Source organism: Dipteris shenzhenensis, chromosome 15, assembly GCF_047967505.1.
Source record: "Dipteris shenzhenensis isolate YYH24624 ecotype China chromosome 15, Dip_SZ_1.0, whole genome shotgun sequence".
NCBI classification, from domain to species: Eukaryota; Viridiplantae; Streptophyta; class Polypodiopsida; order Gleicheniales; family Dipteridaceae; genus Dipteris; species Dipteris shenzhenensis.
Genome location: NC_141610.1, coordinates 34,280,685 through 34,299,494, shown reverse-complemented (window position 1 = coordinate 34,299,494; position 18,810 = coordinate 34,280,685). Strand labels below are relative to the sequence as shown.

General features: G+C 43.3%; 1 protein-coding gene across 2 annotated transcripts in view; it reads right to left on the bottom strand.

Moving 5' to 3' along the window:
* Positions 1-2,676: 2,676 nt before the first annotated feature.
* Positions 2,677-18,810, bottom strand: part of LOC147893722 (uncharacterized) — a 34,060-nt gene continuing 17,926 nt past the window's right edge. The window contains exons 4-12 of one of the 2 annotated variants that reach the window (XM_087385633.1): positions 11,838-11,930; positions 11,545-11,727; positions 11,331-11,433; positions 10,993-11,178; positions 10,224-10,856; positions 9,316-9,965; positions 8,581-9,164; positions 2,896-3,099; positions 2,677-2,784 (exon numbers count right to left, since the gene is read on the bottom strand). In XM_087385633.1, coding sequence (XP_087241759.1) covers positions 2,943-3,099; positions 8,581-9,164; positions 9,316-9,965; positions 10,224-10,856; positions 10,993-11,178; positions 11,331-11,433; positions 11,545-11,727; positions 11,838-11,930 — 2,589 coding nt within the window. In that variant the 3' untranslated portion in view covers positions 2,677-2,784; positions 2,896-2,942. Of the gene's footprint in view, positions 3,100-8,580; positions 9,165-9,315; positions 9,966-10,223; positions 10,857-10,992; positions 11,179-11,330; positions 11,434-11,544; positions 11,728-11,837; positions 11,931-18,810 lie in introns of both variants that reach the window. The other variant, XM_087385632.1, reaches the window with a different exon arrangement.

Here is an 18,810-nt window from a genome sequence, read left to right as displayed (position 1 = left end):
TGGGATTGTTCCTTATTTTTTCATATCACCCACCTAGGATGATGTGGCATTAAACACCAACCCCATGGTGGTTTATTCATATTTTAGAGGCTTCGGATAGAGATCTCACTCTCCCTCTGGTTTAATTCATTTTAAATGGAATAAATTACTTCCTACTTAAGTATACATATGCATGGGGTGACATATGCAAAAGAGAATGGGGAAGGGGAGGTTCCTAGTGAGAGAAACCTTGCTCATGGTGAGAGAACATTAAAACAAGGGAAGAGCAGGAGAGAAAAGGAGGGATTGTATGTGATGTAGAAAGAGCAAGGGAGGGTGGCGGGACAGAAAAGGAGAGATTGTATTTGATGTAGAAAAAGGGGTTTTAGTGCATCTCCAACTTATCTCAACGGTAAATAAGATCTTCCTTGTCATCTCTTGGGATTGTAGACATTTGAGAACTTTGGTATGGCATAGGTGAGTGATTCCAAAGGTTTGTCACGCCACGTTTCTCACTAAAACTTATCAGTTCGTGGGATGACCCAAGCACACACCCCATTATCTCCTAAAACGAGGACAACAACAATGACCCCTAGAGTTGGCCAGTTGAACACCCAACAATCCTCGAAAGAGTGTTTTACATTGTCTTTGTTGATCGATATCATTGATTAGATATGGGTGCTTGATTTCAGGGCTTTCAAAAGACAGTGCCAGTCTCCCCCTTTCCCTTGCTCTACCCCCCCCCCCTCTCCTCCCTCCCTATCCCCTCCCTCCATCCCTGCTTCCCCATCCTCTTGCTTCCCCATTCCTCGTTGATCCTTCTCGCCACCTCCTTCTCGTTGCTCTACATGGACACTACCCGATCGCTATGTTAGTATAAGTACGGTTAGTTTATGCTAGTTAAGCTTAACAGATGCATTGCTAGGGTACGTTAGGCAAATTGAGTTGGGTTAGAGTATGCCACATAAAACTTAGATTAGATCTCACAATAAGTAAGTATGCCCTTACCTTAAGCAAGGGATACTTAATTAATGTGAATAATGTGTTTTAACAAAATGTAATGCAAATTTGTTTTTTTACATGGCACTTTTATTGGCAACAATAGAAAAATGATGGCATTGGTATTATGTTGATAGGAGCTCCGAATTGAGAGTTAGGGATTTTACCCATTATGAAGTGTACCAATGATGTAAATAGTCGAATATCTATTTTCCTTGTCAAATATCCAATGAAAAACAATATTGTGGATCAACATGATGGACTAAATACAATCTACTTTTCGAAGATCTGGTTTGTTTTCAAGATCATGGAAGATACTTGATATTTTTATTTTACAATTTGTCGTCAAATGCCTCGAAAATCATCTATAGTATGCAACTACTACGTTGACATGCTGATAGGTTAAAATCATCTCTTCAAGAGAAGAACTAATCTTGTACAAGCTATGCAATGATGGGATGGGTCTACATATTTTGTCCTTTTTTTTGCAATAGATTGCAATGGGATCATCTCTTATGGACTTGATAGATCTTTATGGTTTATTGATGCAGATGGAGCTGATAATGTGGATGGAACCAATGGAGCTAATAATGTGGATGGCAAAAAATGTACCAATGGTTACTCCTTTAGATCAACCTTGTCATGGCAAAGCAATAAGCAACCAATATTGGCTTTAATGCACAATATAGAGGATCTTTTAATGCTTTTTGTAAAGTAGAAGCATATTTTTAAAAAACTACTAATGCCAAGACTCCTCAATAACTCAAGAAATTTGTTCAAGACATAATAGTGCCCTTGAATATGGAGCCAATCAATTAGAGCATTTACTTCAAATTCTAGAAGAACACTTTCTAAGAATCTCACTATATATAGAATTTATTTTGGGGGATATCACCTTGATGAACCTACTATAGGTTTTAAGTTGTCTTCAACTTCATGTCAATGTCTCCACTTGAGAAGGAAAGCAATAAAGGTGCAAAGACTAAGGTCAACACATGCATAAAGGAGAGTTTGAAGCACGCCAACCAAGGACTCCTCGAAACCTCAACCTTGACAAAAGGGACTTGATTTAATACGAACATCCTCAACAATATTATGACTTAGGAATATAAAGCTTCAATCATGGAACCCAACCAAGAATGTAGATATTGTAAGGTAGAAATAGTCATTTCAATAACACCTCCTTAGAAGGATACATGAATGTAATTTGATAATGGAAGAACACATGAACCACAATGTCCATAACTATATTTTCATTAGTAGTGCATATGTTGATGTTGAAGTTATGGATGTTTTCTAGTTAGAATTGAATGATCATACAATTGGATAAGTTTAAAAGATGGTACCAAGCCTACCATTACCCAAAAATCAAGAAGTACATGCATATATGGGCATGGATTCAGCATCCACAAGCTAGGAAATTTGTGAACAATGTGCCAAGTCGAGAACAAGAACACATGGGGGAAGAAAGAAGGAAAAATTGTAAGAACATAGCAAACCTACTATTTCAAACATGTTGGTGGCCTTTAATTATTCAGCTTATTGAGTTAGTGTTGAAAGAGGACATTGGTTGGAGCATTGAGTTAGCACAATAAGATGATGCACATGTAATTTTTATGGAAGGAAGAGATCAAGCTGCCAATACCAGTGTGGTAGATGAAAAGTACCTACAGGTCAGCCCTTGCAAAAATTTAACGGTTGTTATAACTTGCGTTATAATCTTCGGGATATGATTCCACTCATATCATGCTGCCATATAACTAAAGACTTCCAGATCTCCAATGATCATATTGGACAACGTGGCTCCTTTACAAACATGAGAAACGTTCAGTAAATTATATTTATTAAAAACTAGTTCTCCGTACCTCCCCAAAAGAAGAAAAAACAGGAATGATATGGTGTTGGATTGAAGATTACATTTGGCATTTGCTGTACAGGGAGCCATGCTCAGAAATGTGAACCATTTATGATGAAGGGCCCACTAGACAAGCCTGGTGGTAAGATTGTTGACTAGCTGAGCTTTTCTGAGGCACAAATACAGTAGATGTCTCTCGTGGACTACAGAATGTAAGGGGGGGGAAGTCCTCATCTTTTAATAGGTACGAACCTTGAGCTGGTGGACTGCAAGAAAACAGTAATACGGATTTAGCTCCAAGCACAAAACAAATAAATTTACACTTCCTAAATGAAAGTTAGACTAGAGCACAAATTTACACAAAAAAGGCCATTTCATGGCTTTTTATAAGCTATACCCAAATTAAAAGAATCATGTCTTTACTAAGTACAACGACACACACACACATGATTCATCTCAAGGTACAGATTTATCAAAAGCTCAAAGTGCAGACAAACAAGCTGATACATATGCTGGTAGATCTGACATTTGACACAATTATATCACTTCAATTATAGATATTCAACAGTTTTACAAGTGCATCATTAGACAAGGAATAGGCCAGCTGTTTGAGCTTGATATAACATGTGTCTATCTTCAACCAAATAATCTATTACTTTGATGAACCAAGGAACATGCCCAAACTCACCACTGATCAAGTGAAAGCAAAAAGAACAGGGCAGTTTTTAGCCTCAATATTCTTGCCATATCGTATTCCCACAAGGTCAAAGCCACATGTCCACCAATAAAACAACCGGCGCTGTCGTACTGTTCACATCCACGAGATTCTGGTGTTCACTAGAGTCTCCAGAAATCCAAGAAGGAATTTTTAAAAAGGATAAATAAAGCTTCCAAACCAATTGGTAAGATTTTAATCCTTTTTTAAAGTATATGGCGTTGGTTCGTAAGAAATTGGATGGGACTAAGATCCTATCTGGAAGGTGAAGCGTTGTAGTTATTTGGTTGCAAGGCTTATATCTGGTCTGGTTCCTCTTTTTAGGTCAATATTCCTGTCGCCATATAATTACACCATGTGGAATGGTTTCTCACATCTGGTCTTGCTTATTGTCTATCTCAACCTTATGACTGGTTCTCCTCTATTTGATTATCTGAAATTTTAGTTGCGAGATCACATGTGCTTGATGTTTTGTAAGCAAATCAATTAATTCTTTGAAGCGCTCTTTGAGTAACTTTTCAACCAACGACCATCCTAACATAATATTAAGATGTAGATAAACCATTCAACAAGGTATACATGCGACTTGAATCTTAGCGTGAGTAGATAACGGCCAGCAAAAGCCAAAGTTAGGAATAGGCATGCGAGAAGCCATTGCAAGCGCTTGAGAGTGACCTGACAATACATAAACAGCAAACTGAAATTACAGGATCTTGCTGAGTTGGAAGTCTCCTTCTTCTTGGACAGACGCTTTCCTTTAATTCATTGGAAGCAGATTGCGAGGTCCTACACCATCTTCTACTGCCTAATCTAACCAAATCTACTGAAGCTCCTCATATGGACGTTCATAGGTGGGTTAGTGACCTCTTCTAACACTTTTTGGGCGATTACTGATTGAGCTTGCGCTATCCTTCCCTCTTTCATGAAGGTGTACAACAAAGGTGGATTGAATTCTTGGAAGGTACTATGCATCAATTAGGGTTCTCAATATGTTGGACCAGTGGGATCTCTATGTACCATGAGATCTGAGGTTGTTACCACTGTCTTTTCAGGGATGGATTCGGACCCCTCTCTAGCCTCTTATCTCACACAAATCACAGATGGTTGGCGACTTTCATCCATGAGGCCATGCAGCATATAGACTAGTTGCTCTGTCACATAGACAAGATCAGGATGCTTAGTCAGACCTCACCCAAAGTGTGATCACTGAGTTTTCCAGTCGGAGGGCTGGAGCAAGAGATACGACAGACCCACCGGCGTGCCAATGCATAGATCAGGCTTGGGGAACTTCCTTCTATGTTCACCAGAGGCACAGTGAACAAGTGTGACAATGGCACTCATCCAAAGTAGACCACGCATATTGACCGACGCCATTGCACTTTCATGGGTTCTATGCCGTTGCCCCCGGCCCCAATGCCCATACACCACTGGAGCAGCTCTCTGCCAAGACTCTCTTATCCATTCTGAGCTGCCATGTGGACTTGGCCCCTCAGATAGCATACAGAGGCCTACCATAGTGATGCCACACTGTAGTTCCTACTGTCTCCATAGGCTCAGAAATTTTGTATTGGTGTTTATGTTTATGTTGTATTTGCTTGGATGCAAATGCCTGCTTAGAGGCTCCACCCATTCAGCCCATTGTATCAGATTTTTTCAATTATTTATTGTAAGCCATAAGGGGAGAGACGTCTCTCTCACATGCTCAGTACCACAAGCCTGCCTCCTGGCCACCTTCTTGATTCGTCCTGATTGCGAAGGCCTCGGGACATGCAGAGGGACCGGGTGTAATGGGATGGTGGCCTAGCCAGTTCCATGAAGACGAAGAAAACAATCACAACAATAGGAGACAGGTCTTAATATCCTAGGCTCTAGCGCACATGAGGCACACATGAGGGGGATAGGATGCCCAATCGCAGTAGCCATTCCAAAGGCTTGGAGAGAGGGTAGAGAAGGATGCTGCAGAGGCTCACTTGACTAGACAATTTTCCAAGACTAGTCCCTCTCTGTGTTTGTTTTATGGCCTGTCACTACAGCTGGTGTAAGAATGGGATCATGTGCGGCATGCCATTAGTCTACTATAGTATAGATTTTTTCTTAGAGGCCCCCGCAACTCTCAAGGATCATTCATATAATATATAATTGTTTGTGAGCTTCTTGTGGTGGCAAAGTCCTAGAGGGGTTGGGATCCGCCCTTTGCGGATCATTCATAAAGAAGTGCACCCAGTGTAGGTTGAGGCTTGGGAAGCCCGGCCTTTAAGAGAGATGAGGTAGGAGCTTGGGAAGTGGTTCTAGCCATCTTAGGCACGTAATTTACAAGGACAATGAAGGTGTCTTTTATACACCAACCGCATTTGTAGACATTTGTAGCTAGCTGCTAGCCACCTCCCCTTTGACACCCCCTATGAGAGACACTGCTTGAAGCAACAGGTACCACATGAGGTATTCAAAAGGTTTTGGTTTCAACTTTGGCCTAGCCTTCGACTGCACAAGATCTACTAGTTAGGCTCGTTGTTTGGCATAGCGTGGCCTCCCCATTAGATCCTCAGTGCAGCAATGAGGAGCGATGGTACTTGTGTTTGCATGACTCAAGATGAGGATACAATTTCCTACTGTCTATGGAGATGCCATTAAGCACAAAGGATTAGGAAATGCTCGCCCAGGATCATTGAGAGGGTGCGTACAGCTTGTTTTTGCGTAGGGATAGTAGCTTGGTTCAGAGGGGTGGAACACCTTCCCCATATAGATGGTATTCCCCGCCTATCTAGTGAGTGGGGAGACAAATACGAGCCAAGAGATTCACGAGGCCACTCCACCCTCTAAATAGCACTTAGAGCTCTCTGCAAAGGACATTATTTGGGAGACAGCATTCGTATGGAAGACCGTTGCTAGCATCATGGCCCCTTAACATCTAGTAGCACAATGCACACTTGTGATTGGGGGAGTCCTATGCCACTCTCAGTCAACATATGGTTGGACATTATTTGCACCTTGCATGTGATTTGGAATCAAGGTACAAAGGATTCCAAAAAAACCACTAAGCATCATGAGTGATTTCGGAAGGCCTAGACTAAGGTATATTTTATATTCTCAACAATTTTGAGGAATCCGTTGGTTGTATAGCCCACCACATTGGTTGTTGGCACTTGCTCCCAGGCTACCACAGGCAATGAACCAGGACCCAAAGAAGTTTGCACAATTGTCAGCCTATTAGTGCCTCACAAAAAGCTGATCATTTGTATTGTTTTAAAGCATCGAGTAGAAGGTACTAAAAGTTCCACGAGTGCTGAACAACCACAATCCACGAACTTCCTAGAAACAAGTTGTGCACAATTGAAGCACAAACATGGAAGCATAAGTATGCTATAAATGTCCATCTAAGCACTGTCGTCTTCTCATTTCAAGAAGAAGCCTTTCCCATATTTGTAATTTTCCTAGAATGTGCAAAAAGTGGATCTATACAATGCATGAGTTACCAAAGCAAAAAAGATTTTCTGATTAGATGAAGCATTAAGGGATGGGACACTACAATCCTAATAGCCAATCATGCTTTGAAATCCTAGTCGAATGTCACTTAATACTACAGCACAGAGCCAACTCAGCCTGCAAAGCAATGAAGTGGGACAACTATAGAACACAAGCAGTCCTGTTCGCAAATGTATAACATAAGTACGCTAGAAATCTGGCCAGAAATGAACATGGTCACAAGGACACGAAAATAGCACTGAGCAGACCACCAACATCCGCTAACCAGCCAGTCCATTGACCCATTACAGCACCCAGTCTGGGTGCATAGCCCTCCAAAGCCTCCACTGACCCATTACAGCACCCAACCTCAAGGTGGAGGAAGAAAGAAAGGCTCCCAAAGCCAGTGAAAATTGTGTCGCACCAAATTACCGCAATCTGCTGCAAAAAATTTTTAGACTCCTATCGTGACTCTTTATCTTGCCATGCATAGCAGCACCATCTTGCAACACTTGACATCACTGATTTACAATATTGGTGCTGGTTGTAATCAAAACATTCAAAGTCCTTACAGACTAGCACCACAAATAATGATAAAAAATATGAAACTGTTTTCTCCCACACAAGGATTCCTTCCCTCTCTGTTCTTCTACCTGGTACCGCTGATGACTGCTATAATCCAAAACATCGTCATGTATCTCACAGGGATGAACCGAGATGAACTCTACAGGGATGAACCATGACTCTTTATCTTGCCATGCATAGCAGCACCATCTTGCAACACTTGACATCGCTGATTTACTATATTGGTGCTGGTTGTAATAAAAACATTGAAAGTTCTTACAGCCTAGCACCACAAATAATGATAAAAAATATGAAACTGTTTTCTCCAACACAAGGATTCCTTCCCTCTCTGTTCTTCTACCTGGTACCGCTGATGACTGCTATTACAATCCAAAACATTGTCATGTATCTCACAGGGATAAACCAAGATGGAACTCTACAACCTACAGTTATAATGCCCACTTAGATGACTCTGACCTTACCAGAAGAATGACATGCAGTGTTGGTCTTAAAATCAGAGATGTCAAATGATACAAAGGAATTTTGAGCATAAGTAGCTCCATGCATCTCACATAAGAACGATCAACCTAGTATGTGAGAATTGTTGGAAGGAGCTAAAGAATGGAGGACAGTAACACCATTATGAAGAATGTGGGGGAGCGAAGCAGGTCCGGCACACCAACTGTAATGATCATGATATCTCTTTTAACTGTACATCCTTACGGTGGTCGATAATACACAAACACAAGGATTACACAACCCATTGGAGAAAAAAAGATGGCTTGTGATAAAAATGTTGAGATTCAAAGGAGATGGAAAGGCATGCTATTTATCTGACACATCTGCCTGTTCTAGAATTTCGAAGCATCTAGACCATCCCCCAAAACAAGAAAGAAAAAGGGAATTCAATAGTTTCTCCTACCTCATCTGCCTGTTTTAAAATTTCTAAGCATCTAGACCATCCGCGAAACAAGAAAGAAAAAGGGAATTCAATAGTTTCTCCTACCTCTGGCGATAATCAATGCTTTGCTCCTGTCTTGCAAATGCTTCACAGGAATCTGAAAATTCATCATGCTGAGAATCACTCTGATTTTGAAGAACAGAACCAATTCTTTCTTCTTCAATAGAGACATCTTGCATTCTTCCTGACAGTAATCCTTCCAGTTTGACTGGACCCAATGATCCAAATTCCAACTTTTCTATGGGGACAGCCTTGCTGTTGCCAGAAGGTAATACTATGACAGGAGATATCCGATGTGTTCTATTGACAACAGTGTCACCAGAGACTGCAAGACTCCCATCCCTTTCTGAAGGATAGAAAAAGTTTCCTGCACTATCAGGAGTACCAAAAAATGCATTGCTATGGACTGAAGCTTCCCTTGAAATATTCCCGTCTCCTCCTAGCTCCACATTACTTCTCTCTGACCTAGCCTTCAATGCTTGTCCATCACGCTTCTTTTGTCCATGGTATCTTGATCTGATAGCAGAGGCTTCATTATGATTGGTGGGATCACGGAACTCTAAGCTAGCTGTTCCTGGCCGTCCTTTGGCCCCAATTGTTAATCGTCTGGCTCTCTCAAAACCAGGCTTCTGCAAGAGCACCACAAAGCTTTCAGACTGGCATAATACGGCACAATAAATCCAGGATGATTCGGCAAAAAAAGCCATTTTTCCAAATGAAACTTAGCGACAGAAGGTGTTTGCTTCTTGTGAAAATAAGAAAAATTGTCACAAAACATACCACATTAGGAAAAAAGGTGCCTGTTCCTTTATGAAACTTGGGGATTCCATCAGCAAGTAAGCCATTTGGCGTGGTATATCTACTTTCAAGCATAGCTCCATGTAGTGCCGAAACAGAAAGGACTCCATTTCTGCAACTAGAAATTTGTGTGAAAATGTTTGGATTTATCATTCCAGGTCTGCCAGGGCCCTCCCAAACAGAATTCTCTTCAGTATACTTGGGATGAAGTGTATTTGATGATCGTAAAGGACCATGCAACCGTGTATTCTCAAGAAAACGTCCCACTTCCAAATTTTGCAGGTGAGTTGTAAAATTGCCTCTCAGAATATCAGCCTTTGTATCTCTGATGTCAAATATCTGCGAGTGGGTTGCGAAATCTTTTCCAAAAACCTCAGCTTCTGTTTCTTCAGTTTGCATGTCCTTCTGAGCTTTTATACTCAAAAGCATACTTGAAAAGTTGTCACTTGCCATCATTGTTTCAGTAGATTGGGCAGCTGTCACCTTCTCATCCAATCTAGTACTTATGTTGTGCAAATGATAACTGGATCCCACAGGATTGTGATACATATCTTCCCTTGTCAGTGGCATAGATGATGATGACTGCGACAGATTAGGGGCCATCATGGATGGACCTACCTGATCTGGTTGACCTGGAAGAGCCAGACATCAACCTTCCATTATCATATATCTTATTACTTTTTTCAAATAGATTGTAAAACTTCATCTATACAATGTGAACCATTAGATACATGCAACACCATACATGAAAAGAGTATTATCGTCAGCATTCTGGCAAAACCTAAATGACAGACATGGAACTGATCTTTTCGTGACACGATTCTAAAAACTTAAAATATCCACTAAAAATTTCGTAGCTTGTGGATTCCTATGCACATATATACCCGTACCTGTCGAGTTATTCTGTAATTGCAGGCTTGGTGTCATCTTCTCAGATTTTCGAATTGTATGATCAATGCAATTCGTGTCTGAAAAAGCATCCAGAACTTTAGAAATATCAACATGAAGACTATTATTGAAAACAGAAACATGGAGATTGTGGTTCCTTTGTTCTTCCATAATTGAATTGCATTCATGTTCACTCTCCAACTGTTCTTCTGGTGACTCTATGTCCACCACACAAGGTCTGCATTCGTGTTCTTGTACCATAATTGAAGCTTCAAATTCATCAGCCACGGTAGTTTTGTTGAGGTCAACTCCATGAAATCGATCTCCATTTGTTAAGGTTGAGGTATTGTTGAGCCCTTGCTTGGCCTGCTTCAGATTTTCCTTTGACTGTGTGTTGACCTCAACTTTCACCCCTTTACTGTTTCCCTTACCATCACAAGCAAAGGCATTGACCTGAAGTTGAAGCTGCTCCAAACCTAGAGCAGGAGCATCAGGGCGATATCCCCTAGAATGCCTGTCTGTATTTCGAAAAAATGCAGACAGATTCTCAGCAAAATGTTCTTCTGGACTCTGAAGCAATTTTTCTAATTGACCTGCTCCATATGCAAAGGCGCTGTGTATCCTGACAAAATTCCCTATGATGGCATAAAAATCATGAATTACAGTTAATACCAATCATTTGCGGCTCTTTATCTTACAAACAGGTGATGCCATGAATTTGCAATGGCATATGAATTGTTCACAATGAAGTAGTCTCACAGTAGGAGTTACCTTTGTTAACACTTCGACCAAGGTTATTATTGGAGCGTAATGGATCTATCACGTTCATAAATTTCTGAGAGAATACTTTTCCTTGAGTTCCTTCACTTCCAGGATGAATACTGTACTTCTCTTTACAGGCATTCAAGAATGCCTCACTGAGCAAAACCCCGCCCCCATGTTTTGGAGGTGATTCGTCTGTAAAAGGAGACAAACATTTTGACCCAACAATTAATTCCATTATCTGCACTGTCATTCAACAAGAGTTTGAGAACCTTGAGCTCATAAAATTGAATATGAAATTGCAAAAGCGGCAAAATTTCAAACAGTAGTATCGATTCTCCATGTACCAGACATGTTATGTAGAGAAGTGAGTGGAATAGGTCCCAAAAGACTGAGACAATACTGGTTCCAATCAAACTTGCTGTAAAACTCAAGGAAGCGAAAGAGCACCTGCCCCATTTCAAGGCAAGGACCACGTGATTACCAGGAATTTTGAATAGTGTGTGCAACCAATATAATTTGATGAACTAAAAAGACATACTTCAAGAAGATATCGTTTACCTCCAAAGGGCCACGTAGTGACCCATGAAAAACATGGAATACATACAAGACCAGAGTCTCCAACGCGTACGTAGAGAGAAGGCCATGATATGCTCCTAAAATTCGGCTTTCATAAAAGCACCAAGCTTTTACAAGAATAATACTCCTCTTGAACAGATGGTTTTGATCTATCAACATGTCAACCTGTAAGTTGCATATCACAGAGAATTTTGATGAGGATTTAAAAAATCTAAATCGCTTCACAGCATAGACTGTAAATAAAACATGTTCCATGATCTCCAAAAGAAATCTACCTCATCCAAAAAGCAGAGTGTGCTCAGTCCGCCAAGTTGATTAAAGGAAATATCCACAATAATGTTTTCCACCAGACATTTGACAACTGGAACCTGCATTTCCACTTAACATTTAACCTTCCATGGTTTGTATGCCTTAAAGGAAGATAGTATTCTTTTTTTTTTTTTTTCATGCAAAAGACTTCTATTAAGTAAGAACAAAAACCCGCGAGAGCAAGCCCAAAGCGGAATACATCATGAAATCATGAGGATAATAAAAAACCCCTCAGAGTGAGGTGGAAAGAAACCAAGGCTGAGGCTGAAAGTGCCATCTCAACCCTGTAGTAGATTCAGAGAAGAAAGGAGAATCCTTCCATTCCCTGAAGAAAGAAGCCCTCCTAGCTGAGGCTGCACGGGAGTCCCCCTGCATACCCGTCCATACGGCCATCAGAGTGTGTACGATGTCTGTCCAGATACTAGCCAATGTGTGCGAGGGATGAACCTGAGTACCCTCCATAGCCTCTGTGCATCTGGATCTCCAGATATGCCAGGCTGCTATGCTCGCTATAATCTCCCAAGAAGTATCCACAGAGGCATGTACAGCTGTAAAAGGACGGTGTGGAACCACATCCAACGAGCAGAACTCAACCCGATGACGTCGAACCGAAATGGCCCGAGAGGAGTCAAGTCCCTCATAGAAAACCTCAGGTCCTGTAAGAGAAAGCCAAGCCACCGAGCCCCAAGTCATAAAGAGTGGGGAATGGGCAAAGTGACTGAAGATCCTGGCTATCCCCATCCAAATCAATCTCGCCTGTCTGCAATCCCATAAGCAATGCTGAATAGACTCCGAAGCAGAAAGGCAACGAGGGCAAGTAGGGTCGGCTCCGAATCTGGACCTCCAAAGGTTCACTGCAATCCCTCCATGAATAGAAAGCCAAAAGAAGATAGTGATCTTTCTATTCCTGTGGGATTTCCAGAGCCTCCTCCAGAAGTACCTCTCCTGATCCGCAGTAATACCAAAAGTCTCCCAATGAGGAACTCTGGAGGGTCTCCAGACTCTACTACTGAGCTGAAATCTCCTGGCATTACTGACCGTGTAACGAAAGAAGGGGATGGTCTTCTCTCGATGCCCCGCGTCAATCCACTCCCACTCTCCGGGGTCCCACTGTAAATACCTGATGGGAACTCCTCCATAGAGCCAAAGTCTCCAAGACCCGGTGGAGAGTAACTGGGGGTCAGGGTCTAAGAACCACTCTAAATCTGATCCCTGCATCAAAAGGCCTACGACCCTGATAGGCTGAAAAGCAGACTCAAGCAATATATCATCTGTAGATCTGAGCAATCTGCCACCATCCTGGACACTGAAAACCAAAGCAACCTCCTGTGCATCTCGGAAGGCTAAGACCTGAAGTGGAACCCCGCCTCTCGAGAAAGTACCTACCCAAGTGGAGGAAGTGAGAGGCATATCATCTGTGTCTATCCAAGCCTCTGGAAGGGCTGTCTCAATCTGCAAGATCCTCCCTGCACTCCCTCTGAGATGTCCTGTCAACCTTGACTTGGTTTCCTCTGGAAGCCTACGGAAGGCTTTCCAAGATCCCAAAGAAGAAGCAAGTCCCCTCTCCCACCTGGCCCACTGCATGTAGAGTGAGGCACCCAGTGGTCTGCCACGATCATCTAAAATACTGTCGTTCCACATGATGGGCTGCCTATCAATCTCTTCCCGGGAGGAAGGAGGAATCCTCCGAAGAGAGCTTCTGAAACTAGCCCAAGCTTTCAGAATGGCAACCATGAGAGGGGATGAAGGTGATCTGAGGTGTGCTGAGGTGAAGATCCATCTAACACTGCTCATCCAGTCTCCTCCTGAGGAAGGTGTGCACCTCTGTATGCTGCTGATAAGAAAGTCCTTCCACGGTTCCTGTCCTGGCATAAGTCCTCGCACCACTATCTTGCAAAGTAAGGCTCTGCACTGTAAATCTGGATCAATAATATTGAGACCCCCATCCTGTGTAGGAAGGATGAGGGTCTCCCAAGCCACTCTGGCTAAGGCATCTGCTGTGCCATCAAGCCCACTCTAGAGAAAGTTCCTGATCGGTCTTCTGAGCTGAATGATGCAGTCCCTAGAACGGCACCAACATGAACAAATAAACCAAGCCGTGGCCAAGAGGACCTGGTTGACCACCACAACTCTAGAGGCAAGATCCAGCTTGGCTGAGCTCCAAAAGAGAAGCTTCCTTCTGATGCTCTCCAACACGGGAGCAAACTGCTGCGTGGTAGAAATACCCAAGCCGACCTGGCAGCCCAAATACCTGATAGGCACACCCCTCTGAACCCAAGTGAACCCTATGTCAAGTCCCCAAACTGGAGTGTCCTCATCACTGATCCAAAAGCCATTGGATTTATGCCAATTTATCTGCGCCCCTGCCGCCAAGCAAAATAAATCCAATGCTGTCCTGAAAGAAGTCAATGTCTGTGGAGAGGCATCCAAATAAATCGCTGTGTCATCAGCCAACTCACTGTCAAGCAGCTCCTCTTCTCTTCTGATAGGAAGTCTCAGCCCAAAGATGTCAGCTTGAGATCTAACATAGATGCTCATAGCTTCGGCCACGAATAAAAAAAGGAAAGGAGCAAGGGGGCATCCCTGACGGACTGATCTCGAAATCTGAGATAGTATTCTTTTTTACTTATTATAACAAGGAAAAGGCATTATATTTCAATGATTGTGCAGGGTCCACGTTGCCTTTCGTACAGAAGTATGAAAACTCACATCTTGACAAGATCTATGCACATATTTCACTTGCTGCAAAGAAATTCTATTTTGTACAACTAAATCCTGTACCAAAGGAGGAAAACAAGGAAGCCTTCTAACACACTCTGACTCACTACACCTGAACAAGAGAAGAGCGAACATGCAAGACTCCAAGTGAAGTCATTCTGGAGCCAAAACACTGCTGTATACTCTGTGAGTTGAATGTCACGATCTGTGACGTATTCCTTTCCCATGTGTGACTCTTCACTCTCTATATAAGAGAGGCCCAATTGTATGGATGACACACTACATCAGACACTACAGACACTCTACAAATATTCCTTGTTCTCTGCTATTTCAGTCTCCTTTCTGTTCCTTAGCACATTTCTAGATATAGTAAATCTAGGATTTCTTACAGTGGTATCAGAGCAAATTTCGCTCCTGCTTGTAGGAAATGCCCCCCCACCTTCTAGCGCCTATCTGATACATCTCTTTCCACTAGAAGGATATCCATGCACATTGTGCATGGAAGAGATGGAGAGAATGAGCGTAGAAATTTTTAGTGCCAACCCCACCTAAAGTCATCAATGGCCTCTCCATCTCCCCTACATCACGAGTTGATGTGAATGGACACGACAAAAATCATGTCTTTTCATGTGCTTGGGCTGTCCCAAAACCAAGGGACGCACCTTTTCCACCATCGGACACACCTTTTGATGAAGAGTTTTGACTCCACACACCCCATCGTGGAAAAAAGGACACCTCTTTTCGTGTGGGGACACCCCTTTTCAAAACAGGGTCACACCCCTTCATGAAAAGGTACACCTATTCCAACGGTCACACCCCTTAGAATAGGCACACCTTTTGGCACCAAGCACCCTACAAAAGGGCCTAAAAAGGGCAACCAGCCCTAAACCTAAGGCCCAACCCAAGATTACCCTTGCGTTCAAGTAACCCAACCTTTAATTTTTGGGAAAAGCAAGGCCTAGCAGTTATTGAGCCTTCGCAAATCGGCCTTTGGTGTCTCGTAAGTCCCGCCCTCTTCTCGAAAGTCGTGCCACCATCATGCTGATTCTGCCCCTCCCTTGCCGATTTCGGCTTGCCAGCCCACGCCAAGCCCACGCCAAGCTTGCCGTTTCTGTTTCCAGGCTTTGTGCAGCCTTTGGCGGCCTTCCTTAGTCACGCCAATCATGCCCTCAGCCTTCTGAATCTAATCGCCAGCCTTTGCTCAGCCATGGATGTGTTCCATCGCCTCTGAAGAGTGACAGCCTGACGCCCATCTCTGCACAGCCTGCTCTATCTCTTCACCTCGCCATCTCAGCCTGTGAACAGAGGCCTTGCTGTCCAATCATGCCCTTGGCGGCCTTTGGCGGCCTTTCTTAGTCACGCCAATCATGCCCTCAGCCTTCTGAATCTGTTCGCCAGCCTTTGCTCAGCCATGGATGTGTTCCATCGCCTCTGAAGAGTGACAGCCTGACGCCCATCTCTGCACAGCCTGCTCTATCTCTTCACCTCGCCATCTCAGCCTGCGAACAGAGGCCTTGCTGTCCAGCAAATCCCCTCAGCCAGCCCCTCTTGTACAAGAAAACCTCGCCTCTACACAACAGATCGAGATCATGTGTGGTTCGTGGTTTTGCTGGCAACACCTTTCTGCCCACAACCGGACTGTTTGATCGCTGAATCGCCTCCCTCTACAGCAAACCCTAATTTTGAAACTTGAAGCCTGACATCAGGACCTCCTTCAACTCGCAATTGATGCTGTACTTTTTCCAGCCCGAAGCTCACCGCTGGTACACGCTTTTCAGCACAGTCGGGCATCAAATTACAGCAAATGAAAGCCTCTTCCTTAAAGCATGGAAACCCCTGGTAATTCACCCGTCCCTTCAAGGACACCTCAGGCATCATCTACCACACAATATCGTGTTCAGATTGCACAACCAGCCCATTTCGGAGCTTTTGCATCATGGGTCTTCTGTGTCAAGTGCCCTTCCAGTGACTTGGACCACATCCTATACCTTCTGCGTGAGGCACCTCAGTTACATTACTTCCTCAGCACAGTTCACGTTGTGTTCCAAGAGACACGTAGATACCCAGAACCCGATATTCCTCATGAGTTTGCTGTCCATCTTTGGAGAGACTTTTACCCCTCAGCTTCAGGATCTCCAGGGTACTCTCCACCTCCTTCAGCTCCCAGATATCCTCCTGCACAGGTTGTACCTTCCCCAAGACAGTATTTACACTTTGAAGGCACTCCTTCTCCTGGATATCCTCCACTCCCGACAGCAGCTCCTTATCCCTTCTCAGATCCGTGGACTCTGCAACCTACCCCTGTACTCTCACGAGCAGTAACACCCATTTCGGCATCACCAGTGTTACCTCAGACATGACCTCCTTTACCAGATTTCCACGGCTGATTCCATCCTGCTTCTCCTGCCCCCTCCAACATGAGCAACCTCAGGTAGCAGCCCGAATCTCTTCCAAGAATGGTACAAACTAGCGCAGGTTCGTGCTTTTCTCACAGAGATCTCCGATATGTCGCAACGCTTGCGTGCAGCCTCTCCGGAGATAAGCGACTCAAGTCCAAAAAAGACCCCTGAAGTCAACTTACAAGGCGAAGCACTACTTCAACTTCAAATTTCCTAGCTTCAGGACAGCATCTCCGACTTGGTCCAGAAAGTCCAACAACTCCAAGATTGTCGCAGTACCACACATACAGAGGATGACGTGACGCAACCAGACGACTATGTGGACTCGTTCCCACCTGAGGTAGAAAACATTGAACTCTGTGCCCTCTACCGTTTACTCCAAGCTTCCAAAACTAAAAGACTTGACATTAAACTTCCGAAAGCCTACACTGGTCAACGAAATCGTCGAACAGTTGACCAATGGCTCGCAAAACTGCGCATGTACTTTGACACTGTTGACCTCACTGAAGGCAAAAAGATTGCCTTGGCAGCCTCACTCCTCAAGGATACAGCTTTCCTATGGTGGCAACGACGCTTAAAGGACGGTAAAAGTGTGTTAGCTTGGGAACGTTTTGAACACGTGCTCCGTAAGCAGTTCATACCTGCCAATGCGGACTTCCAAGCACGTTCAAAACTCAGACAGTTGGAGCAAACAGGCTCCCTGTCTTCCTACATCTCTCAGTTCACCACATTTATGTCTTAGCTGAGATGGTACATGAACATATGCAAGAGACCCAAAAACTCTCATGCATGAAAGTGAAGGCTTCCTGCCTTTCCATGCTTTATAAGGTGTAACAGTTTTCAATGCCCTTGTAGGTGATCTATTCAGCACATAGTTGGCACACATCACTACATCAAGCCAAAATTTATTGGGCGAAGACTTGGCCTTAAGCATGCATCTAGCCATCTCCATTGTGGACCTGTTTTTCCTTTCAGAAACAGAATTCTGCTGAGGAGTGTAAGGAGTAGTGCATGAGTGAACAATGCCCAGTGAAGACAAAAAGGCATCAAACTCCTTTGACATATACTCCCCCCCTCTATCTGTGTTGAGGGTGACAAGCTTGCATCCTGATTCATTCTCAACCATATTCAGCCACCTCTGAAAGCATAAGAAAACTTCAGATTTGGCTTTCAAAGGATATACCCAGCAATATCTTGTGAAGTCATCAATGAGAGTCATGAAATACTTGTACCCCCCAATGGCATTTGTCCTCATTGGGCCACAGACATCACTGTGCGCAAGCTGCAATTTCCTTTGTGAGAGTTTTGGACAATTCTTTTGAAAAGGAAACCAATGCATCTTACCCAAAAGACAACCCTCACACACATGTTTAGAAACTGTGTGAGTTTGAGGTACATCATTTGCCATCTGCTGTGAATGTAGCTTTGCAAGAGCTCTATAGTTGAGGTTGAAGGGACAGAAGGGGGAAGAAGAGCAAGAGAGAGAGAGTGTGAGAGAGAGAAGACTCAAGTGTGCGGGTGTGAAGTGATGAGCCACACCACAAACTCATTAGTTTTATTAGGATTAGGTTTTACCCTATGACTGTCTTAAGACAGTCATAGGTGTCCTATCTTTAATAAAGGGGTGGCAATGTGCCTTTACCCCAACAACCTCCCACCTAAAGGCCAATGTGCCTAAAGGGGAGAAAAGAATAAAAATTACAGCAATATACAGTTACTGTATACAAGACCATAAAATAAGAATGGTCTCATCCTAATCCCATGATGTGGCGGCAATGTGCAAACCGCTCTGTAGGCAAGCTCTTAGTGAGCAAATCTGCAG